The sequence below is a fragment of the Gopherus flavomarginatus genome, chromosome 2 (assembly GCF_025201925.1).
Source record: "Gopherus flavomarginatus isolate rGopFla2 chromosome 2, rGopFla2.mat.asm, whole genome shotgun sequence".
NCBI classification, from domain to species: domain Eukaryota; kingdom Metazoa; phylum Chordata; order Testudines; family Testudinidae; genus Gopherus; species Gopherus flavomarginatus.
The window spans coordinates 159,671,374-159,697,839 of NC_066618.1; the positions used below are offsets into that span (position 1 = coordinate 159,671,374).

Sequence of the window (26,466 nt, forward strand, 5' to 3'; positions counted from 1 at the left end):
TCCATAAGAATATTAAAAACAGACTTCATGCTGGTGTTTTTATTATCTAAGGACAAAGTTGGTGAATAGTTTAATATTGTTTTGTTTGCTTTTATTACTGGTTAAGCAAATAGAGTGGATTTAAACTCTCTAAACATGCCATCTCTGCAAATTTATACTACAGATCCTTAGTTATACAGGATATTTACTAACAACTGTAAATTAGACAACAATAATTAGAAGCATTATTTCACCAATTATCTGCTTAAACTTGTTTTCTTTACATTATAAACAACAATTTCAAGTTGTAAATGTTTAATTTTCTATAGTGGACATGAAAGATTGGTCTAATGCAAACAAGAGGACTCAACTTACCTACCTTGAGCAAGGGGAATTTTAAACATACAAGGAACGAAAATTCAAACCCCAAAATATCTTATATACACCTCAGACTTTTCCTCTAGCCCAGTGGTTACACTTTTGTACTGGTGACCCCTTTCACACAGGAAGACTCTGAGTGCGACCCTCTCCTTATAACTTAAACACCTTTTTTATATTTAACTCTATTATAAATGCTGGAGGCAAAGTGGGGTTTGGGGTGGAGGCTGACAGCTCACAACTCACCACATAATAACCGGACGACCCTCTGAGGAGTCATGACCCCCAGTTTGAGAACCACCGCTCTAGCCTGTGTTTGCAGCCTTATAATCAAGCAAGCAAAGAGAGAGAACAGAGCAGCATGGAGCCTCCCAGCCATGGTAATTAACCCAGGACTAGTCAAGAGTTTACAAACTCTACCATCTCCTTCATGCTTACAGCCCATAGACAGAGAGGACAGGGAGAAACGGATTCTATGAGAGCAGAGTGCTTGACAACTCTTGGTGAGGTGGGAGCGAAGGGGGGAGCGGAGAGAAGAAACATGAACACCATGCCACTAACGTCCCATTTCCAACTGCTTCAAAAAAAAAAATTGCAAACACAAGTTCTCCTGCATGCATAATGCCTAAACATTATTGGAACTGTCGTCATTCTGCTATGTGTCAAACATGGCCAGAGATGCAGGTCTGATTATTTTCAAGGAGATGGGATTTATATCCATTTAAAATGAACATTCAATATTTCCTATCATTTAACATAACATAATTAAACATCTTTAAACTTTTAATTTTGGGGAGTTAATGCATTTATTTAATTTAAAAACTACTACATGGTCAGGGGAAAAAGTTTTCAAACCTTTCATTTCTTAAAAATTGTGAAACGTTATGGAAATAATCCACGTTTACATGTAATAATGAAGCTCCAGCAGCATTCCATTTACTATAACCGCCATCCTCTGGGTCTGTCTGGACTGTACCTGTCCACAGCGTTAGTATTATATCTTTACACTGCTCACCAAGATAGGAGTCCTGTTCTTTGTTTAAACTTTCACACCATCTACTCATTATAGAAATGTTCTGCAAACCTACTACACTACAAATCCAAGGCTATGTCTACACTGCGAACCTTACAACGGTACAGTTCTGCTGTTGTAAGGTGCACTGTGTAGCTGCTCTTTTTTCATGGGACAAAATAAAGCCATTCGCAACGAGCAGCAGTAGCTTGATCGCGGGGAGTACAGCTCCCACCAACAAAGCACTGTCCACACTAATGCTTTTTGTTGCTAAAACTTGTCTATCGGGGTGTGTTTTTTCACACCCCTCAGCAACAGAAGTTTTAGTGAAGGAAGTGCCAGTGTAGACAAGCCTAACAGCCTGCAAATGGGAAAACTAAAGGGTTGGTGGTGGTTGGTTGAAAAAAGCCTCTACATGGGTGTTTTGGAAGGCATTCCAACTGTTCAAAAAAAATTAGGGGGTTGGGTTTATTTTTAAAGCCAAAAACTGGTGTGGGTGTGTGTGTGAGAGAGATTTTATACATATATACAGTAACAAAATCTCTCTTCCTAAATAAAAAAAACCCCATAATTATAGTAGATGTATACAAGGTTATTTTCTCTATAACCAGATGCAAAGCTTTTTGGTTTCTGGACAGAAACCATTAACCCTCATCACCCTGATTAATTACCTTCTATTTTTAAACCTTGAGAAAGGTCATTACTGCAATTCCTCTCAGAACAAATGCATAGGAAACCAATGAGCAATGGTTCCCTTTACCCAACTCAGTGAAATATAGACCCCAGCAGTATTTTAATAGCCTACAAAAAGCTGCAAACTACTGTACCTTCAAAACAATACCCCTATTCTAGGTATTACGCAGTCGGATGAGCAATGCATGGAGAAATAAAACTACGCTAGGAGCAACAGGGCTAACTACACATACAGCAAGAGAAAATGAAATTAATTTATGATAGATCAAAGTCCAATGAAGTACAGCCAAGACTACCAGAAGAGGCAAAGTTAGGTCTAACAGCAATTTCCAAGTAGTCAGTCACCTCTATGTTAGGGTATATCTTCACTACTAGTCAGCTCATGTTAGCCTAGCCTGGGCATGAGTAGCCACAATGCAACACTATATCCAAATTCGAGTGTCCTCACTGATGCTTACTGGGTGTTGCTAGGACTTGTAGGGGCATATCCCATGGTTCTTTTTGCTGCTCTAAGCTCAGCTGGTCTAGGATTCTTTCACAGTGAATGATGGGAGAACTTGTATGCCCATCTGGCACATGGGCAGGCTAGGGATAACACCCAAATAGAATCCAAGTTAACCCTGCAGTGAAGACATACCTTTAGAACTAGGATACTCAGTGGTATCAATGCAATGCCTTACAGAGAACTGAGTAAGGGTTTCATCACCCCAACAATTAGAACTAACCAGCTCTAAAACCTGACAAGTGTTCCTTTACCTCAGTCTCTACCAAAGAAACATTTACTCAATGATATCTTCTACCTTGAAAATGGCAGCTAACCTCAGACTCTTCAAGACTGGAAGACTGACAATTTTCCCACTTAAAGGACTGTACTGGTGACAGCCTGCTAGAATACTACATATTGCAAGTATCTGGTATTTCCATCTACATGCACTGCAACTTCTGAGAATGTTAGGTCTTTTAAATTATGATGATCTCAGAGAACGAAAGCTGACTCCGTTATGGACTTTTACAAAAGAGAAGTTTTATCAGCTCTGAGTGGAGGGTCTGAAAAGGTGGTCTGAAACTCTAGGTGTAACTGGTGCTTTTAGCTCGGATACTTAACTCAGGGACCCAGCTGAGTTCCTAAAATAAGTCGCCTATAGTTTATTGTCCACAGGTAACTGGGTTTGTAGATTAGCCACTCAGAAGGTTAGTAAAATGTTAATAATCTACTTCAACAAATGGATTTTCCCCAAATTTCACTGCCTTATTAAGCACTGTAATATACAGGCATTTTTAGGGAAATTAAAGAAAAGTTATTTTATACTTGCAAAGATGGGAACATAAGTGAAGATCATCTGCAAAAAAAAAAAAAATCTATAAAGCATATACATATAATAAGCAACCTTTTGGTATAGTTTTGGTACAGTTGTTAAAATTTACTTAGTATACATGCTCCACTAAAGACATCCCCAAAATATGACAGGAAATGCCTATTTGCCTTTCCTATTCACAGTAATTCAGTTCTATTGTTGGTGGAAACAAAGGTCTTTCAACCCACATCACCCGTTCCCAGGACATTTGACACCAGTTTATTAATATCATACACGTAAGAGACATAAATGGCAACAATCCAGACCTGCCCCTGTACCAGTCTTAAATAACCTTGGAAAGGCAGGTGACCACCACAGATTACGAAACCACAATATTTATTTACAATTAGGACTATGCAATTACATGTCATGGCTTTTCTGTGAGCCCTTCATTTGCAGGAGCTACATTAAATACTTAGTCACAAAAGAAAATGAAGTTACACTATGGCATTTTAAATAGCTTTTTCCAGAACCCTGGATGGGTGGGGAGGAGGCGGCAACGGACACCTTTCCTCTAGGGAACAGCAATCAGAGACAAATCTGACACGCTGATATTTGTAATGCCATCTAGTTGATCAACGCTAGTGCCAGAAGTGTGATTCCGTCTTCCAGCCACCACACACCACCTTTTTTGCAGGCTGCGAAACCAAGCAGCCTAATTCCACATTCAGAAGAAAAAAACATTGTTTCCTTCCAGATCAGTGTTTAACAACATCTCCGATCTTAGTTTTGCACCTCTTTCCTTCCTTCCATCGTACGGGAACCTCCCCCACTACTTAATGCTCCATGTAGCAATATCAGCAAGATCATGCAGACCATTTCTTGTTTTTCTGGTAGCACTATACATTCAGAGGTTAGGTATGCCTCAACTAATTTATTCCTGGATACCAGATTTTAAAGCATATTTACAATTAGAAACATCATGGGGGAAAACCAACATGGAAAAAGTAACTCATGCTATATTAAAAACATTAAAACAACCGACGGCTTTCACAAGAAATAACTTGGTGCTACAGTACATTTTTCAATCAAAATATCTGAAGGATTTTTAGCATGTCAACTGAACACATATAGTAGATCCTCAGAGTTATGAGCACATTGGGAATGGAGGTTGTTTGTAACTCTGAACAAAACCGTATGGTTGTTCTTTCAGAAGTTTACAACTAAACATTGACTTAATACAGCTTTGAAACTTTATTATGCAGAAGAAAAAAGCTGTTTTTAATCATCTTAATTTAAATGAAACAGTTTCCTTATCTTGTCAATTTTTTTTTTTTAAACTTCCGTTCTTTTTTTAGTACTTTACATTTAACACAGTATTGTAGAGCAGGGGTAGGCAACCTGCGGCATGCATGCTGATTTTCAGTGACACTCACAGTGCCCAGGTACTGGCCACTGGTCCATGGGGCTCTGCATTTTAATTTAAATTTTAATGATGCTTCTTAAACATTTTAAAAACCTTATTTACTTTTACATATAAACAACAGTTATATATTTTAGACTTGTAGAAAGAGACCTTCTAAAAATGTTAAAATGTATTACTGGCACGTGAAACCTTAAATTGGAGTGAATAAATGAAGACTCGGCACATCACTTCTGAAAGTTTGCTGACCCCTGTTGTAGAGCGAGTCCTGCTGCCTGATTGTGTACTTCCAGTTCCAAATGAGGTGTGGGGTTGACAGGTCAGTTCATAACTCTGATGTTCATAATGCTGAGGTTTTACTGTATGTGCTAATAACATGTGTAAAGGAATAAATGACCACATGCAAAAAAAAGCACAGACAAAAAAGCAAAGTCTGGACTTTATATGCTGCAGAATTCCAGAGACCACAAAAATTATAGTGCTCATCGCTACAGACTTGTCTACATGGAGCAGCACGGCACTTTACAGGGGTGTGATTTCTAAAGCCCACTATCACACTGCACATTAATTGGTCTGTGTAGACTCTGCTGGTGCAAACTATAAGTTCTCTAGTGAGCTTTAACACAGTGCTGTATGTCAACGCACATTAGGGAACTTATAGTTTGCACCAGCAGAGTCTACACAGACCAATCAACCCACAACAAATTAGCAAGCTGTAGAAATCACACTCCTGTAGTGCACCTTGCTGCTCCACGTAGATAAGTCCTACAACACCTGCATGTGTCACACAAAAAAGTTTATAACAGCCCACAATGGGCAACAATATGAACCCTTGCTCAATCAGTTGTTCTCTCTCCCTCTCTCACCCCCCCCCCCCAGAATAGCAAGAAAAGAGAAATTCTGGTAGCACCGAGTTCCTCATTGATGGAAGCCATAAGAACCTAGACAGAACTGCACAATTATTCTTTAAAACCCATATGTAAAGTTCTGGACAAAAAGATGGGGACTGCACCAGGCTCTGATAGATACCAAACTTGTGACCGAATTGGGGGTGAGATCTACAGTTGAAGGAACTTACACAAACTTCCCTTGAGAGCACACAAGTGGGGATGCATTTAAAATGCTCCTGATGAGGAAGTCATGCATGTATTCTGTACATGTATTCTATACATGGCCTGGATAGCGAGTCTACAGTGATTAAACATGTTATTAGCATGGATGGTACAATATACTGTTTAGTACAATTACTTTAATAATGCAAAGGAAGAATGTATATACGTTGCAAGCAGGCAAAAATTCTACACAAATTGATTTAACACAACATTTTAGAGAAATTTTCTTCAAGGGTTACTAAACAGCTTAAGATTTAAAAACATTTTAGGTAAATAACTGGTCATTTTTGTGATCTCTACAATTACATAGGCACCGTATCTAACTGCAGGGGAACAAAATGAACTTCAACAGTAGCTTAATTAATGACATGAACTCCTTTAAGACCTGAATATTTTGCCACTATATGCAAAACATATCAGTTATGCAGCTATCTGGCATTAATATGGCTTTTTCTGAGCAATATAAGATGAACTAAGCCTCACAGTGACAAGGAGTCCTGTGGCACCTTATAGACTAACAGACATATTGGAGCATAAGCTTTCATGGGTGAATACCCACTTCGTCATATGCATGTGACAGGTTTATAAGGACATTATCTTATTTCTGCTTTACCTTACTATTTGTCTAGTGCTAATACTCCAGTACATTAATTGTAAGGTAAAACTCTGAGCAGAAAATAAAGCTATTTATTTGTTTCCAACTCTATCACCACCAAAAATTTAGTCTTTCCAGACTAAAGTTCATGCTAGCCTAGCACACATTGTTTGGAAGAGCCTTTAACTAGATGAGCAAGACAGCCCCATCGTTGTTCCTGCTTAAAATGTTACTGCTAACAAACTGGACCAAAGACATTATATTAGTTATAGCAAAGAACTAGAAAGCAGAAGACCAGAGTCTCATTTCAGCTCTGCTATGGATTCACTGTTTCACCTTGGACAGTAACAGCTCGATCAAAAAAACAGGGACAAAAGTTACATACTCACAGATGTCTTGCTAGGTTTTTTCATTAATATTTGTAAAAGGACTCAGATTCTCAGATGAAAGATACTAAAGAAATGCAAGTTATTATGTACTGTCTCTGGATCCCACTAAACACACTGAAAAGTTAGATTAAACTTTATGTGGGCTCCTAGTTTGTCCTTCCTAGATGATGGAAGATTAGAATTTCGGCAAAGCATTTATTAATTTTCCCAGAATGGGTTAGTGGATTTATCTTGCTGTATTGCTAGATTAAGAAATTTACATTTTGCCAAACTGTCTGATGTATACTTTCATTTTCTTTACAGAAATGTGCTCTATGTGCAATATGCTTGGGAAGAACCAAAAGAATTGTTCCAGCAAAACCTCAGAAATACCATCAGGGGTTCAAAAGTCACTAAGGTCAGTAGTGACGCTACCCCTCCTCCTCAGCCACAAAACTCTTCACTGCCATTTACTCTAAGGAAATATGTCTGGCCCCAACTGATGTCCACGTAAACTTCCATCCAAGCCTGATGTCTGATTGTCAGGAAGAACTTTCAAAGGACTCTTGCACCAATGGTTGGATTTGTAAAGATTTAAGGACAGATTGAAAATCTGTGAGCTTTGATTTCAAGTTATGCTCTATTGGTTGATACATGGTTTAATCCATGAACAACAAAGTGTTCACGCAAGACTAATAAAAAACAAAGCCCATGCCCAGTCCATTGTTATATGCAGTGTTGGTGTCGTCAGTGTGACTGCTGGTGTACCATTCATTGATAACCAGGCATAGAAGACTCCGCTCAAGTATCAGTCACTGAACGTGGGGCTTTCACAAATGCTCAGATTGTTTCCACGACTTCTGACACCGTCATTAAAAGGGTATCTGCTTTCTGAGGATGTGTTTAGGGACACCACAGCTATTTTGGGAAGGAGCCCCATGAACTAGGAGACACATATTTTCTGTTGCCTCTTGTGCCACGTGTTGGAAGTTATAAGCTCCACTTCAAGAAAACAGTCCATATTTTAATTAAATTTTCCTAGATCAGGAAATGTTTTTTCTTCTTGTTAAGAGACTCTGCTGACTTTCCCAAAGATCAAGTCTTACTATTTTAATATATATTTTATACAAAACGTGACCATGGAATCACTCATATATTTCATTATGAAGATGATATACAATTCTAGTGCCTTATCCCTAGGAAAAATAACTGAAATATTCACTATAAGATAAATGTATGCACTAATTCACATAAATCACAGAACATCAGATCTATAAAACTTCTGCAGGGATCCTTTTGATGTTGGGCAACCTTCTAGATTAAAGCTACAGATCATGTATGTTAAATACGAATATTAACTTAAAATGTGACAATGTTAAAATGAACGCAGTATTTGTTTAGGAAAAATACCTGCAGCTGCTCATTGATAAGTTTCATACATATATATATATATATTTTTTTTTTACCCTTTCCTCTAAATTCCCTTCAGGTCACATATCAATCCGTCTCTTTATCTTCAGAGTAGAAGTATTTATTGTTCAATTCCTTCCTATTCCCCACCTGATGTCCCCTGGCCCACTCTGTGTAAAACAGAGCAAAACAGAGCTACATACAATGAAGTACTATTAACATATTATAACCCTAGATTGAGGAATAGTACGTGGAAGGCCACACTTTAGTTTTTTTCAGAAGGCCTGCTAGTGTTCCAAAGTAGTACAGAGCTATTTATGGAAAAATCTCTGCTGAAACCACAGCCAGAATTTCAATAGGCTGCACAGCACAGAAGAGCCAGTGGTTAGGTTTGTGCTTGCAAATGCCAATATGTTTGGAAATAATTTACTGTGTTATTGTTTTGCATGTAAATATCAGAAGCCTTTAGGCAATGACTTCCTTGATTTGTCACTAAAAACATTACATATTGTGCAGTAAAAGCCTGGATTATTGGGTTTTTTTTTTGTTTTTAACTGAAACCACTCAGACCTACAATACACATTTAAAACAAATATTTAATACATAAGAAAAATACTACTATCAAAAGCATAAGTAGAGTCTGGAAATGCATTTTAAACTCAGCCACTGTAGTTCTCGAACCCAAGGAGATTTTCCTGCTGTGAATTTTAAAACCATTATTTTAATTGAAGAGATCCCATTCCTTCAAGCCTCCTTACACAGATTATTTGAGTAATACTTTAATTCCAGATACTAAGGCTAAATCCAGAAGTTTGTAAGGCCCTTAATCCTCAAGTGTCAAGCTCTAGACCACAAAGAAGCATGTCTCCTAGGGCCTGGGGAAGGTGCTTTCCTTGAAAGAATCAAATGAAAGCAAAATTATTCTTACCTGCCATAATGGGCATGAGGGGCAGAGAGAGAGACATACACATGCTAGATGGAGTTTCAGGCAGCGTGCTGGAAAGCTCAGCACTTGTGAAGGTCACAAGTACAATTTACATTTCCAACAGGGATGAATACAAAGATCTATCTATAAAATGATCACAGAATAAAAGCTTCTGATTACTTCACTCATGGAAGGACACAACTACTTTAATAGTTTATTTCCTTTTAAAATTAGTTTAATCAGTTGCTTGTGGTGCCACTCGGAGGCTGGTAAATAGTTTTCCCTTTACCAATTCTACCCCCCACCCCCCATTTAGCAAATATTTTCCTGTGTTTCTATTTTGGCACAAACATAAATGGCTCACTTCGTTTTTATTTTTTTTTAAAACTTCCTTGTTAACATGGGTGTAATAACACCATGGGATGGATTTTCAGAAATAGGAAACACCCATGACTCCAAATTACATGAACGGAGGCTGCAGATTCTTGATACCTCTGAAAAATCAAGCCCTGCACTTATACATTATACAGCACCTTGCAGGGAGGAAACATAATCTAGCACAGTGGTTCTCAACCAAGGGTACATAGAGGTCTTCCGGGGGTTACATCAACTCATCTGGATCAGTGTTTCTCAACATGGGGGGGGGGTGACCTCCAGTGGGGAGGGGTCACAAGTGCAAGGCTGGTGGTAGGGGGTGGCAAGCAGGGCAACTGCCTGGGGCCCCAGAGAAACTAAGTTACACACTTCAGCCACAGGTGGCGGAGCTCAGACTTGAGCCCTGGGTGGCATGGCTTGGGTTCCAGACTCCTGAAAGAGGAACGAACAGCAGTCAGGAAAGGTTGAGAACTACTAGCAGTCTGAGCAAGACAGCTGCTTTGATAATGGCTCACTCTATTGCCTTGGGTAAGTCATTTAACTTCTCTGCCTTAATCTCATCTGTAAAATATGGAAGTAAAAATTCTCCCTGGGTGATATCAAGTTATTTAACAGTTGTAAAGCAAGATATAAAGTTTTAAGCGGTTACATTAAATTTAATCCAAGGATCTCAAAGCACAATGCCGTTATTTAAGCTCCTCAACACTACCTCTGAGACAGGCAGGCACACTGGCTTTATAGATCAAGGAAACCAAGGCAGAGAGACTACCCCAACTTCAGACAGCAAATCAGTGTTGATTCAGGATTACAGACTCTGTATTTTTCTGTATTCCAATTTCTCTGTATTCACTGTCAGTTTCACAGCATTTGGAGATATCAGTCTGACAAAATATTTCATTCTTTAGGAACAACTCAAACCGACGTAATAGCCTAACTCAGGCTGCAGCAGCTACTGAGAACAGGAATTTGATGGTGCCAGCCAATTCCACTTCGGGTACTGGGGAAAAGATGCAACTCCTAGAATGGGAATTTATTTTAACACTGCTGCATAAACAGATTTGTACAGCAAACAAATATCCTGTGAATGATCTTTTGCTGGGTTTTGCAGGGGGATTTTTTTGTTTGGGTTTTTGTAGTTGTTGTTTGTTTTCTTGAGATGATGGTAGGCTAGCAGGGGAGAAGATACCAGTGTTGCCCCAGATCAGGTTATTATTATTATCATCTTCCCAGCCCCAATTCGCAATATGGGAGAAGATTCCCCAATACGGTTACAAACTGTATTCCTCTATTTTGCCATTATTTTGTGTAGCGGGAATGATAGCCGTTCCATGTTTAAAACATTCAAATGATGCCATATCTTTTCCAAATTGTGCAAATTATACCAGTTAGTGTATTGGCAACTGATCTGTGGGTGCTTCTGCTCAGCCCTGGGTACTAGGAACCTTGCCTGGGCACTTCTGAAAATCCCAGACAATTCGTGCTCAGTTAAACATTATCTTTGAACTCCACCCTATCTTCTCCAACTGCCCAACCCCCACGTGATTTCCTAGATGGAAGTTCATACTGCTATTTGCCCTTACCCAAGGTTCTGAAAATGTTGCGCATGGTGTGGAAACTGCCTCCTGTCTGCTTTACATTCATTCCATTTTGCTGCTTTAAAATCACTTCTACAAACCAATGACCAATCCTCCACTGATCAACCCCCTCCTCCATTTGAGGCTCTTTTATCGTTTCAGTGTTGTTGAAGGTGTTTTACAGGCTACAGGTGTCTCACATTAGAATTGTTCAATTGTCCTGAGTGACGTAGGACTGAGGTAGGGAGGAACGAGTGACATTTAGCTCCAGCAAAACAGCAGAGCCTGGACAGCATAGCATAATATAGCAATAAGTAGGGCCCAACCAAATTCATGGTCTATTTTGGTCAATTTCATGGTCAAAGGATTTTAAAAATCATAAATTTCATGATTTCAGCTATTTAAATCTGAAATTTCACAGTGTTGTAATTGTAGGAGTCCTGACTCAAAAAAGGGGGGGTGTCACAAGGTTGGAGGGGGGCCCCCTGCGGTACTGGTACCTATACTTCTGCGCTGCTGCTGCTGGCGACGGCACTGCCTTCAGAGCTGGGCAGCCAGAGAGTGGTGGTTGCTGGCCACGGGATCCCAGCTCTGAAGGAAGAGCCACTGCCAGCAGCAGCGCAGAAGTAAGGATGGCATGGTATGGCATTGCAACCCTTACTTCTGTGTTGCTACTTGCAGAACTGGGCGCCTGGTGAACAGCCACCTCTCTCTGGCTTCCCAGCAGAGAAGTAAAGGTGGCAATATCACGACCCCCTTAAAATAACCTTGCAACCCCCCTGCATTTCCCTTTTGGGTCAAGACCCCCAATTTGAGAAACACTGGTCTCCCCCATGAAATCGGTATAGTATAGTGTAAAAGGACACAAAAGACCAAATTTCACGGAGGCAGACCAGATTTCACAGTCCAGGACATGTTTTTCATGGCCATCAATTTGCTAGGGCCCTAGCAATAAGGTTTTGAAAATCCAGAGCCCAGGCACCCAGCTGAGTTTAAACTTTCAGACACCTTGGGCACTTGATGCCATCAGCAGATATTTAAAAATAAATAAATAAAATAAAAAATAAACAAACCACCAAGCACAGCTCATGCTCTGAAAAGTCCCCATCTTTGAACATGCAAAACTGGGCAATGAATGACATGCTCTGCAAAGCACTCAAAGGAGGCCCTTTGAAAAAGTCTCCCTTGTTAATATATGCACTTCAGTTTGCCTGACTGTAAATTGTGGATGTTAGGGTATGTCTACACTACGGGATTATTCAGATTTTACATAAACCGGTTTTGTAAAACCGATTGCATAAAGTCGAGTGCACACGGCCACACTAAGCATATTAATTCAGCAGTGTGCGTCCATGGTCTGAGGCTAGCATCGATTTCTGGAGTGTTGCACTGTGGGTAGTTATCCCGTAGCTATCCCATAGTTCCCGCAGTCTCCCCCGCCCCTTGGAATTCTAGGTTGAGACCCCAGTGCATGATGGTGAAAAAACAGTGTAGCGGGTGATTCTGGGTAAATGTCGTCAGTCATTCCCTTCCTCCGTGAAAGCAATGGCAGACAATCATTTTGCACCCTTTTTCTCTGGATTGCCCTGGCAGACGCCATAGCACGGCAACCATGGAGCCCGTTCAGCTTTTTTTTTTTTTTTTTTTTTTTTTTTTTTTACTGTCACCGCATGTCTACTGGATGTTGCTAACAGACGCGGTACTGCAGCGCTACACTGTGGCATTCATTTGCCTTTGCATGATAGCAGAGACGGTTATCAGTTTTTCTGTACCGTCTGCCATGCCATTGTAAATTCGCGATGAGATGACGGCTATCAGTTGTTCTGTACCGTCTGCTGCTGTCATGGGTGCCCCTGGCTGAGGTCGGCCGGGGGCACAGAGACAAAAATGGGAATGACTCCCCAAGTCAATCCCTCCTTTATGGCATCTAAAAATAGAGTCAGTACTGCCTAGAATATGAGGCAAGTGTACTAGAGAACCAGTGTACCAGAGAGCACAGCCGCTCGGTGTCAGATCCCGCAGAAATGATGAGCTACATGCCATTCTAGGGGGTGCCCCTGCAACAACCCCACCCGTTGCTTCCCTGCTCCCCCAACCCTCCTGGGCTACCGTTGCAGGGTCCCCTCATTTGTGTGATGAAGTAATAAAGAACGCAGGAATAAGAAACAATGACTTGTTAGTGAGATAAAATGAGGGGGAGGCAGCCTCCAGCTGCTATGATAATCCAGGCAGGACAGACTCTTTTCTTTACACAGGAAAGGGAGGGGGCTGATGGAGCTCAGAGCCCAGTTGCTATGATGAAGACGGTTACCAGCCGTTCTGTACCATTGACTGGGAATGACCGGGAGTCATTCCTATTTTTACCCAGGCGCCCCCAGCCGACCTCACCTGAGGCCAGCCAGGAGCACTCACGGGCTGATGATGACGACGGATAGCAGTCATATTTTACTGTCTGCCACCGAGGAGGAGAGGGGAGAGGATACTGCTGTTCACTGCCGCAGCATCGCGTCTACCAGCAGCATTCAGTAGACATAGGGTGATACTGAAAAAAGTCAAGAAACGATGTTTTTCCCTTTTCTTTCACGGGAGGGGAGGGGGGTAAATTAACGAGCTATACCCTGAACCACCCCCGACAATGTGTTTGACCCTACAGGCATTGGGAGCACAGCCAAGAATGCAAATACTTTTCAGAGACTGCTGGGGACTGTGGCATAGCTGGAGTCCTCAGTACCCCCTCCCTCCCTCCATGAGAGTCCATTTGATTCTTTGGCTTTCTGTTACACTTGTCACACAGCACAGTGCTGTGGACTCTGTATCGCAGCCTGGAGATTTTTTTCAAATGCTTTGGCACTTCGTCTTCTGTAACGGAGCTCTGATAGAACAGATTTGTCTCCCGATACAGCGGTCAGATCCAGTATCTCCTGCACAGTCCATGCTGGAGCTCTTTTTGTATTTGGGACTGCATCACCACCCGTGCTGATCAGAGCTCCATGCTGGGCAAACAGGAAATGAAATTCAAAAGTTCGCGGGGCTTTTCCTGTTTACCTGGCCACTGCATCAGAATTCAGATTGCTGTCCAGAGCGGTCACAATGGTGCACTATGGGATACCGCCCGGAGGCCAATACCATCGATTTGCGGCCACACTAACCCTAATCCGATACGGTAATACCGATTTCAGCGCCACTCCTCTCGTCAGGGAGGAGTACAGAAACTGATTTAAAGAGCCCTTCACATCGATATAAAGGGCCTCATTGTGTGGACGGGTGCAGCGTTAAACTGGTTTAACGCTGCTAAAATCGGTTTAAACGCGTAGTATAAACCAGGTCTTAGTTCATACCTATCACTTCAGCGGGTACTGAGAGGCTTAATTCACTGGTATGTTGAAAGCAGAATACTTTGCATGGGAGGTACTCTAGAAGTAAACAAGTATAACCATTTTATAGATCAGGAAACTGATGAGAGAGAAGATAATTGACTTGCTTAAGATCACTGAAGGACTCCAAGTCCTTGATGCAGTTAAAACACAAATTCCTCACTCCAAATTGTGTGCTTGCACAACACATCTCTCTTGAAAACAAGAGAACTGATTTTAGCACTCCCTGTACCTATTGAGTTTCTGGGAACTGGGCGGGCAGAAGCCCACCCACTGCCAAAGGATTCCCTCCCACCCCCAGCCTAAGGGGAGGATCTACAGGACCTCAGAATCTAACTGATTTTGGGGGACAACTAATAAAAGAACAGGGACAGGAGTGCAGTCAAAGGGTCATAAGAAGGGAGCCTGACGAGGACACCGAACAGAGAACCCCGGACAGTGCCCACTGCTCCTCAAAGGCATCAAAGGAGCCAGTGGATGCCGCTCAGAGGAACTCCGCCTGGATACAGAAACGGACTAAGGACCAGAAACAAAACAACAGTGATATTGGAATTGAAGAGATTAAAAGAGGCCATTCAACACATCCAAACATATATCCCTGTGAAAAGCATAAAAGACCTGGAACAGACACATTTAAGATATGTATTTGTATTCATTATGTTCCTCTGCTGAATAGATGATCAGGACCTCTTGGGAAAAAAGTTTCTTTACAAGGACTATGATCTGTTTTTATAATGGATCAAACTGGAAGTTGATTTCAATATGACCGTTGCTCAATTGATTTTCATATGTACTATGACAATTTACTTTAAAAAAAGGAAAAAATATTTTGGGAAAACAGGTCCTTGTATTGAACACACATATATAGGCAGTATGTAGGTCACATCTGAATGCGACTGCTGTTTACTAAATCATTTCCACTGACATGGTAAAAAGCACTGCTGCCATCACTGCTTTGAAGACTCAAAGAATGCTTCCTGGAATACTGTTGATATTTATCAGGGACCCAAAAAAAATCTAGCAAGATTTAACTAACAAGTGCATAAGTAGGAAGTCAGTTCAAATTTTAAAATACAAATATGCAATATGAAGTCTTTATTAAGTTAACTATCCTGGAATATATGTAGTTTATGCAGATAACTGAACCCAGCTACTCAAAATCTTTAAGTACAAAAGCAGTATTTTCATAGGGAGTCACTATTCGTTCCCAGAATCAGTCCTTCAAAAAAGTCAACTGAAAATGCTAAGAAAAAACAAAACATTTTACACAGGCTGTGTTATACATACCTGGAGAATCAACCTTACTTAGAATGCAGATTTTCCACTCTCCCTCACTGACAATAAAGCTTCTGCCTACAGTTCCAAAATCAGATGCAAGCACAACTGCCCAGGAGTTTTAACATGCAACCCAAATAGGCTGCTTTGCCTTAAAATGTTGCTATCACTTGTGAATCTCTAAATGCAAAGTACATTTTTTATAAAGACTCTGTGCCTAAGGTAATTACTTCTCCTTCGGTGATTAACAAAACAGTGGTGAATTAGAAGAGAAAAGCTTGCAGCAGTTTCTCGCTCTGCAACTGAATTATGATCAATTTCTGCAAACAGTCGTTTGAAGTTTCTGTAATATTATTATAATCTTCAGCAGTACCACCATAGTTCAGGCTCTGACAGCCAGTGTTTGCATTAAACCTTGATTTTCAGGGGAGCATAAACTAACTCTTTCCAGGTCAGATTTTGTTTTGCTTTAAACCAACATGACACTTTGTTTCAACAAACAGAATCATGTGGTCTTAAATGTAGCCTATGGGGATGTTCTGAAAATACCTAACATATTTCTGATTGAAAGACAGCCCGAGACTGAAAAACATGATATTTGCAGTGATGGCTGCTCAATTACACAACTCCATACTATACCATGTCAGGATACTTCAACATCTCTTCTCTTTCAGAGCACAGGAAATGTTTTTGATTACACCTTTTCTCTTTATAGGCAATATTGCAGCTAGCAAATTCTCTTCCTCCACCCTCCTCTAAAGACCTATGAAGTACAATCTCATCAAGCCTAGAGCAGGACAAAATGGTTCTAACCAGTATGAAAATCCTATCTGATTACTGTATCCTATGATTGATATAACGATCATTGGCACTATAAAAACACATACATAGGTAAAACGGGTTTGAGTAGCGTTATAATGCAGCTGCAATTGCACTTTTTTTTTTTTTTTTTTTTTTTTTTTTTTAATATTACACATAATACCCTGATTTTCAAGACTGAAATCTGGCATATGCCAGTGCAGGCATAATTCTGTTCAAATTTCTTTTAATTCACTCCATCTCTTCTTACGTTTAAAGAACTATTTGTGATCAGCAGCAGACCTTCATCCTTAGAAGATAAGTTCATGGAGGATAGGTCCATCAACAGCTATTAGCCAAGAGAGTCAGGGATGGAAATAGATATTTTAAGAAGTTCTTTACAATCCAATGAAGGATGGCTTCCAGATTTTAAGACTTGAAGTCTAGCTTGGGGCTTTAAAAACAGAAATCCTTTTAAACCAAAAAAAGGAAGGAAACAGAGTTAAAGATCAGCAGTGATTCAGGATGTTTGGCACTCCTTTTAACTGTTCTCTTAGGCCAATGTTTTAGATTCTTGTCCTTCTGGGATGACTTAACAAATTTGTTATTGGATAATTTGTATTGTTGGGTTTCATTAAAAGAGAAAACAGAATTTTTTAAAATGTTTTTAAGTACTGTACTTCCCAAATATCATCAGGCATTCAGCATCACTATTTTCATTGTCTGTATTACAGTAGGACCCAGAGGCCTGAACTAAGGTCAGAGCCCCATTAGGCTAGGTCCTGTGCAAACCTAGAGTATGAGATAGGGCCTCCTCCCCTCCCCCGCCCCCCCAAAAATTACCACCTAAATAGACAAGCCAAACAGTAAGAGGGGAAACAGAGGGATAGAGAGGGAAAGTGACTTGCCCATGTCACATGGCAAGTCAGAGGCACAGCTAGGAATACATTCTAGGTCTCTTAACTCCCAGTCTATCACTAGAAGTTTTTCTTCTTTATTTTCAGCTCCTCCCAAGTGTGCCTGATTCCTCTCTGTTGCGATGCTGCCAAATTCATCATTCCATGATGTCACACCTATTACAAGAAACCTCCTGCACTACACAAGTGCCTAAAAAGGGGCTTGCCCAAAGTGGCCTTTTTAGAAAAAAAATTATTATTTACATACACAAACAAGACCTTCTGTTCACAGGGAGCCTCAACCCTTGCTGAAGGGTTGGACAGACTTTGGTCTGCTAAGGTCCCATAAGACTGACAGGGGACTCCTGATATGATGTGTGTGTGTGTTTAAATGTGTTGACTGTTGTTGTTATATTTTCTCAGTAATGCTTTTACCTTAAGAATAAATATGCCTGCTTAGAAAGAGCTGTGTAGTAATCTGTAACTCCTCGCAATATACTGTTCCTAGCCCTCGGACAAAAAGCAAAGTTCAGATATCTGCCTTCAAGCAGACAAGCTTGTCGGAGATATCAGCGTAAGGCAAGGAGCAGTGAAGCCTTAAAACTCCTGGTCAGATGGGAGTGGGACCAGAGCCCCTCCCAAGAGACAGGTGATAGCTGGAGACTAGAGACCTGTCTGGGCACTCCTGGAGCCCATGCCATGGTGGGGGAAATACAGATGTAGTTACCCTGGAACTGTGTGACACATACCATGGCATAGAATTACTATTAAATAAAAAGGACACTGCTACTATGTCTACACTAGGGATTTTAAGAAAAAAAATTGCTACCAGTGCTGAACCAGGGGTAGCACAAGTAAGAACAAGGCTCCAGCAGCTTCTGGGTTCTTTTAACACTAGTGTTTAAACCTTCTGAGCAGATTTAACTCCAGAAGCCAATGGAGGAGCCTAGTCTACCCCTGTATTCTGATTCAGCTGAACCAGTAAAGCCAATGGGTTCCCCCACCCCACCCCCACTGTAAACAGGGTCTCAGTTGAGTGCAGATCATTCACAGGATTTGGGAACCTACTTATGTGAATACAAAATGTAAAAGAGAAGAGACTATCCCATGGCCATGCATGCAAACGGACCAGCAGATCCAGAAAGCAAGCTAGTACAATCTAGCAAATTAAGAAACAGATGACGCAATCGAAAGAAGTATGACAACATGATTTGTAGCTAGAGTAAGTCAACCAATATTGCTGTTCTGATCCCAAGTTTCAGTTTAAATGTGTCTGCTGTTGTTTACTCTGTAGGCTACAACTTGGAAGCATCTAGTTACGATCGAAGAGCTCTTTTGCACAATTTTAAGATTTTTTTTAATCTAAAAAGATCTGATTCTGTATCACTCGTGCATCCAAAGTTGCCTAAGTCTGCAGAAATTTTGGATGGCAAAGAAGAGAGGATCAGGATGGCAAACAAGCTCTAAATCAGGGGTTCTCAAACTGGGGATAGGCACCCGTCAGGGGGTCACGAGGTTATTACATGGGGGGTCACGAGCTGTCAGCCTCCACCCCAAACCCCACTTTGCCTCCAGCATTTATAATGGTGTTAAATATGTAAGTAAGTGTTTTTAATTTAAAAGGGGGGGGGGGGGTCACACACAGAGGCTTACTATGTGAAAGGGATCACCAGTGTAACAGTTTGAGAGCCACTGCACTAAGTGTTTACAATGTAAACATTATAAAAAGTGAAACTTACTAACATTTGATTACAAACAAAAGGGAAACTATTTTAACCTTCTAAGCTGAAAGAAATGCAAGAAATAAACTGCATAACAAAGTGAAAAGTGAATTAGTTTTAAAATTGTCTCAGTTTTAACAAACCAAGCTAGTAGTAGTATAAGGAATTTGCTTTTAAATTGTGTACATTCAATTCAGTTGTCTTTTTAGGATCACTTTTTAAAACGAAAAGCACACATACTAGTTGGAACCTTACAATAACCAGCATTTTTCCTCCATAATCACAAGTCCTTCTTGTGAGGAGGCAGTACATGCAAATTTAAAAGACCATCACCCTCTCAAGTCTAAGACAGCAACATTCTTGTAAGCTTTCAATATGCAACCTGCTTACAAGGAACAAGCAGAAAGGCAGACAGAGAAAAAGATTATCAGCCTGGACTTAAAGCCATTGCATACTTATTACCGTGCAATTTAGAGAGACTACATACACCAGAAACATGTAAAACTATAGCCCCAAATTCAAAAGGAGGATTATTAAAAGGTGTGTTTACTCAGTACACAGCTAGAAATATAACAAATGCAAGGAAATAAACGTAAGAAATGCAATTAAACAGTATTTAAACTATTGGAACAATATTTCAAGGATAAGGGATCTATATGAAGTATACCAGTACCTTTAAATAGTTGGGTGGGAGCTAAAGTTGCAGTTTGAATTGAAAGGTGTCTGTCCATCTACAGTTCTGTAAGGGGTTTTGGCATGCCACGTGGGAGTCAGCCACATCGGTAAAAGAATTCCATCTTAACAAAATCCATTATGGTCAGATACTCCCACTTAAATTTTCCTAGGGGCCTTATTTAAGCAGCCATCCCAGTGCACAACTTTACTATAAAAATCTCAGGCCCTAGGTAGAAGCCCTGTAATATACACTAAAAAACAGCTTCACAAGATGCTGATATAGCTGACTATGAAGTTATTATAATCTTCTTTGTCTCTATCTAGGGACAGCTTGCACAATGAGCAGCTTATTACTTTTACACAATTAGAAGTGGATATTTAGAGAAAAAATTGTTAAAAGCAACACTGAGTGTCCGGCTGAAATTCAAGCTAGTTAACGTACTCTTGGCCTTTAACTTGACCAATTATGACTAGCTACTGCAGCTGTCAGGAAGTGAGAGACTGCTAAATCATCTTTTATACTAGATGTGCAGGCACTATAATATTTAAGAACAAATAGGGGAAGTTAAGAACAGAGACTGGCTCTTGGATTTCCAGATCCATTTAATCAAAGATATATTTAAAAAAAAAAAAAAAGCAGTGGTAAGGGGGAAAGGGAACCCCACCGGTTAGTATTATTTAATGGAACAAATGCATGAACATCAGTGGAACAGCTCTAATGTTTTTCTGTCTTAGTTCATAGTAGCAGTTGCAGAATTTAAAGTAAAAAATAATGGAAATGAAACAAGTTACTATTTTCTTAAATGCAACAAATATTTTTCTCCATTTCCCTGTAAGTTAGTGAGTACAGGACTAAATGGTGTGGAGGCTGATTAAATCATACAAACACACACCCAAAGTCAGTTTTTTGTAAGAGAAAACTATTTTAGGTCTTGATCTTGCAAGCTGCTCTGTGTAAATGGACCCCTGAAGCCATGGAGAATTTCATCCAAGTTAGAGGAGCAGCAAGTAGGATCAAGGACCCTGTTCATCTCAGAAGACTGAATAGTCGAAAGGAAAGAAAGACCTCTACTTCCATGAAACAAGCATAATTTGAAAATTCCAGATGGAATTTTTGCATCATCAACTGGAGGCAGCCATTTTGCTAAAAAGGTGACATCTGTAACTGGCAGAGTAGGAGCCCTATACTACAAAAGCTTACAGCAGTTTCCAATAATAATTCATCATGTCACTTAAAAAATAATTTTGTACAAAAATTCCACTTTAATTCTGATGGCTAATGCAGGATGGAAAGACAAAGATTTACCTGACACTTATGCAGCACCTTACATCTTCAAAGTGCTGCACACACATTAATTAATCCTCACAACACCCCTGTAAAGAACGTAAGTGTTATTATCCCCATTTCACGGTGGAAAACAGACAAGTTAGTAGCTCTGTCTCAACTTCGACTATCTGTCATGTGAGAGATATTCTAGAAAACAAGTTAACTACTGTTGCAATCCATAGGCCAAATTCAACTGTGACGTATGCAGCAGGAGGACCATAGATGTCAGTTGAATTGCACCCACTTATTTCACATATAAGTTTGATCCCAGAATATACTGAGATGCCTGCATGCTTCCACTTGCTTTCCTACTTCAATAAAATTACATATAACAAAACCCAATTCTGAAGGAGAAACTTCAGCAACACCGTTGCTACGTTTCATCAGCAATCAGATTAAATCACTGTAAAAGTCTGTTCTTACCTTCTGCTACATCATCATCTACAGCCCCTTTCACCTGAGAAAAACACCACTGAATGTCATTCCCTCCTCCTCCAGCTCCTAGAAAAAACAAAACAAAAAATAAATAAAACAGATCCTCATTAAATCAGTCTGAGTTTTGTGTTTACTCCAGTAAACACAGAGGCAGTATCCACCGTTGGCAAGTGACTCAGTTTAGACAGTACTGCACACACCTACAAACAAACAAACAAACAAACAAACAAACGTTTCCTATGCAAAAATAGAGATTCCAAAAGTTGATTACAAACTTTTTTCCCCTGCAACTCCCTCTCCTCCCACCCCGGCAGTCCTGATATTGCTTTTGTCAGTTATTTGTCCAATATCCAAAGCAACATCTGTCAAAAGTAGCAGCAAGGATGATAAGAGTTGCTCTCTACAATTGTTGAAAACTCACAAAACTATCTAAATAAGCACAGCTAGTGTTAATAAACTATGCCATGTTAAAACGAGCACCAGTCGGAATATTTCACAACACTTTTTTTTTTAAATTTAAAAACTTCAGTGCCCTCTAAAAAAACTGAGCACTTTACTTACAAGTGACTTAAATTTCTTAGTAAATATTAGATGTCAGAATGGCCCCTACAAGTTTTCCAAATATTTCAAATCATTAAATGTTTGCACTTTATTAAAAAAAATTATTTTTCTTTTGGAAAATACATTACACCACCTAAGTACTTCAGGCTGGAGAAAACAAGTTTATAATCCTCTCCCTCCGTCACCATAAAAGTACCAAAAGAAACCGTCAGGCTTAGGTTTTTTAAAAAGCAACAAATCTGTGCAGCAAACTGAACAATCTGCCTGAAGTTAACAGCAAGTATAACTACCATAGAAAATAGATCGAAGAGAAAACTTCAGGAACATTACCGCCTCGGCGGACGGTAGTGATTCATTTGAACCTTGCCACCAAAAAGGCCAAAAAAACTCCACCCATTTCTTTTGCATTTTCTTCTTAACAAATCACTGGGCTGGGTCCAGACAGGAAGAGAAATGGAAACAAGTTTGCACTGTCTGCAGGAGGCTATCAAAATGGAAATTCCTTCTCAATCCACAACAACCGAAAAGGACTAGGCAAAAGATGTAGTTTGCAAAGCTTTACGATTATGCAACATTTTTGGGGAAGAAGGGGCATGCAAGGATTCCCTCCTCCCCCCATCACACCAATTGAGAAACAAATTAAGTTAAGTTCAAGTCAGGATCAGTTCTCTTCATGAAAGATCAAGAAGGGGAAAGGAGTCTGAAAAGGATTATTAGACTGTGGTCTGTATTTGGAGCTTCTTACAAAGTCCGGGAACTAGGGGAGACAACCTGAACTAGAATCAGCCAAGGTGATGGGGGAAATCTTATCAGGATGTCCATCCAGACAATATGAATTGCAGTATTTGTTTTGGATAAATGTATTGGAAAAGTATCCCACCCACAGCATCTTTCCCAACCACCAACAACCCTATCCACTCGATTTTTTGTCCTCCCCACACTTCTGCTATTTGCTATTTAACTCTTACTTTTAACACCCTGGAAGCATTTTGAGAATGATTCTTTGCAAGAAAAAATATATCGTATGCAGCAAACTGTATTTTAATTTTCATACAACTTGCTATATTCAAGGCCTTGTTTCCCCTGATTAAGAAGGAAAGTAAAGAGAAGGGTGGAGTGGGATAGCCTGGTATGTGTGTGGGAAGCAAGGTGCAAACCTAAATACAGCCTCTCATGCTGCTCTACAGAATGTAAGGCACCGAAGAGGCAATTCATTTGCAGAGGAGGGGAAACGAACATATCACCAGAAGAAAAAAAAATTTAAAGAGAAAAAAGTAAGAGGAAGAGACAGCCTGTGCATGTGGATCAATTTTTATCTTACAAATCGCACTTCAGGATGCAAGATAAGCAATCTGCAAAATGGAGAATGAACATAAATCTCCAGAATAAGAAAAGAAATAAAAACACCATACATTATTGCACACAGTCAGAGACACCTGAATTTTCTAACAAACTACAATCCTCTTCCCAATTTCACTTTTATCTGCAGATATTTACACAACTACACCCTACAGTGGGGTACAGCTGCACTCCAAACACAATCACATCTGCACCCTACAGCCATCCTCCTGTGCACATCTGCACCCCTACAAACTGCACTTCAGGAACGAACACCGAAGAGCAATTCTGTCGCAAAACCAAAAAGTCTAGGGAAGATACACACAAAAAAAAACAAAAAACAAACCCACCACCCTGCTTGGAAATCTCCTAACATGCTCAACTTCAGAAATACAGGGCTTTCTTCCAAACCCAGCCACCACTACCTTTTCCTCGTGAAACACAAATGTTTTGCAAGCAAAAGAGGGGAATGAACAGATTTCTAGAAAGAAAACAAATATATTAAAGGAGGGGGCGATGCAAATTGCATTTCAGGATTGAAGGTTTTAGGAATGCAAATTAAAAAAGAGAGAGAGAGAGAAAGCAGAAAGCAAGAGAAACCGAGCCCACATTTTCAGAGGAAGGAATAAAAGAGAGTGAGGGAATGAGAAAGAGGAAAAGGAGGAGAGACCGATGTACCCAGCGAGCAAGTCTGCCACCTCCACACATAACAGGCGACAACAGCAGCAACTCAGGTTTGCAGGCTGCTTTCAAGGCCATTTTAGTGGCCTCACCTGCCCCTACACACATCCCCCCGCCCCCTGGGCTCTATGGGCAGCGGGGGCCGGCCCCCGGGAAGGAGGGGGCACTCTCCCCTTTACCTGCCATGTTGAGCTCCCAATAGCGGCCGGGTCAGAGAGAGCGGCCTCTCAGCTCTAGAAAGGGCCCCCTTGGCCGGGCTGATGGCGAGCGTGGAGGGAGGATGGCAGCAGATTGTACCGGGGGGGGGGGGGGGGGCGGTGTAAAGCCGGCTCCGTTCGGCTTCCCCCGCTCTTCCGAGTCGGTCTTTCCTGCTCGCTCGTCCGCCCCCCCCTCCCGTTCCAAGGTTCCACTTTCAAAATGGCGCCGGCTGAGCTGGGAATGACGTCACCCGGAGAGACGAGGGGAGGGGGGACAAGGGGCGGGGTGAGAACTCCCAAGAGAAGCGGGGCCGGGGGGGTGAGTAGGGGCGAGGGACGTGAGGGGCGACCGGGAAAGAAGGTTGATTCGGTTGCGTCTGCCCCTGCTGCACACTCTGGTGCCTCTCCTCTAGCTAGACTACCCAGTCACTGCCAGCTGCTAACCAGCCCTATTCACTGTGTTCACTGCACCCCACCTGTGCCCACACATCCACCCAGCTCCCCCACCGCACCCACACATCCACCCAGCTCCCCCCACCGCACCCACACATATCCCCAGTCCACCACCTGCACCCCAGCCATCCCCATCCACTGCATTTACTGCATCTCTGCCCTGCCCAGCTCCTACTAGTAAGCCATCCCCAATTCACTCTACACTGAGCCTGCACATCTGCCCAGCCCAGGGGCGGCTCCAGGCACCAGCGCACCAAGTGCGTGCTTGGGGCGGCAAGCCGCAGGGGGGGCAGGCGCCTGCCGGTTGCTGTGAGGGCAGCAGTCAGGCCACCTTCGGCGGTATGCCTGCGGGAGGTCCGCTGGTCCCGCAGCTTCGGCGGCAGGTACTCTGAAGGCGTAGGACTGGTTGACCTCCCACAAGCATGCCACCGAATCCGCGTTACCAGTAGACTGCCCGCAGGTGCACCACCGAAGACTGCCTGACTGCCGTGTTTGGGGCGGCAAAATACATAGAGCGGCCCCTGACCCAGCCTCCACCAGCTGCACATCCGCCAACCTCTTTGCCCAGTGTGACCACTGCACCCACACTTCTGTCCAGCGCCTGCCAAAAGCATTCACTTCTCCTACACACCTGGCTTACTGTAGGGTGACCAGACAGCAAGTGTGAAAAATCAGGACAGGGAGTGGGTGGGTAATAGAAGCCTACATAAGAAAAAGACCCAAAGATCAGGACTGTCCCTATAAAATCAGGACATCTACCTGCAACAGCTATATTCCTCACCAGGCCCTCCCTGCTTAATGCTGGGTCCACTGCACTTTCACCTCCAGTCAACCTCGGCTAGCTACGCCCTCTGCATCTGTACCTTTGCCCTGTCTGCACCTGCTGTGCTCAAAACTCTGGCTAGTACATGCCATTTATGCCACTGCGCCCATAACCCAGCTCAGTATCCACTAGCTGCTGGATAAAAGGTTCTGGTTTGGGCCCCCTCTGATTCATGTCACAAATTGACATGGTACTTCAACGAATTAGCCACGTTCCAATCCCCCAAAGAACTTGGTTACAAATCATCCACCATCTGCTGAAGTTTATGGTCAAATAAATTTGTTAGTCTTTAAGGGGCCACAAGGACTCCTCGTTGTTTTTGCTGATACAGACTAACACAGCTACCACTCTGAAAATGGGGAGGTTGTGTGTTTTATTTCTGAAGTTACATTTATCACACTGAAAAAGTTATGGAATAGATTTCAGCATATGTGTCAGATCAAACCACCTTCTCAGTGCACAATTATTTCTGTTCTGTACTGTTTTTCAAAGTATTTTTCAGCCCCATTCCTTATTTCACCCATGCATTGAGTCTTCCCTGTTCCTTTTCACACTCTTGCTGTCTTCTGATGACATTCCTCATTCGGCTTATCCAGCATTTCCTCAGTTCTGGCCACATACCCTGTTTGGATGCACATTTCCGCCCCCCTTGGATGGTTTCCACAATGTCCATTGCCTTTTAGTTCATATTTTACTAGATAACCCTTCTCATTGCTATTCCCTGCATATACCCAGCCATGCTCCTGAGACATTTTTAGCCTATGTCCACCTTT

At 41.4% G+C, this 26,466-nt stretch overlaps 1 protein-coding gene across 2 annotated transcripts in view; it reads right to left on the bottom strand.

Annotated features, from left to right (window-relative positions):
• Window positions 1–24,642, bottom strand: part of PPP2R2A (protein phosphatase 2 regulatory subunit Balpha) — a 70,724-nt gene extending 46,082 nt beyond the window's left edge. The window contains exons 1-2 of one of the 2 annotated variants that reach the window (XM_050940096.1): window positions 24,400–24,642; window positions 21,629–21,706 (exon numbers count right to left, since the gene is read on the bottom strand). In XM_050940096.1, coding sequence (XP_050796053.1) covers window positions 21,629–21,706; window positions 24,400–24,406 — 85 coding nt within the window. In that variant the 5' untranslated portion in view covers window positions 24,407–24,642. Of the gene's footprint in view, window positions 1–21,628; window positions 21,707–24,399 lie in introns of those variants that run through there. The other variant, XM_050940097.1, reaches the window with a different exon arrangement.
• Window positions 24,643–26,466: the final 1,824 nt, after the last annotated feature.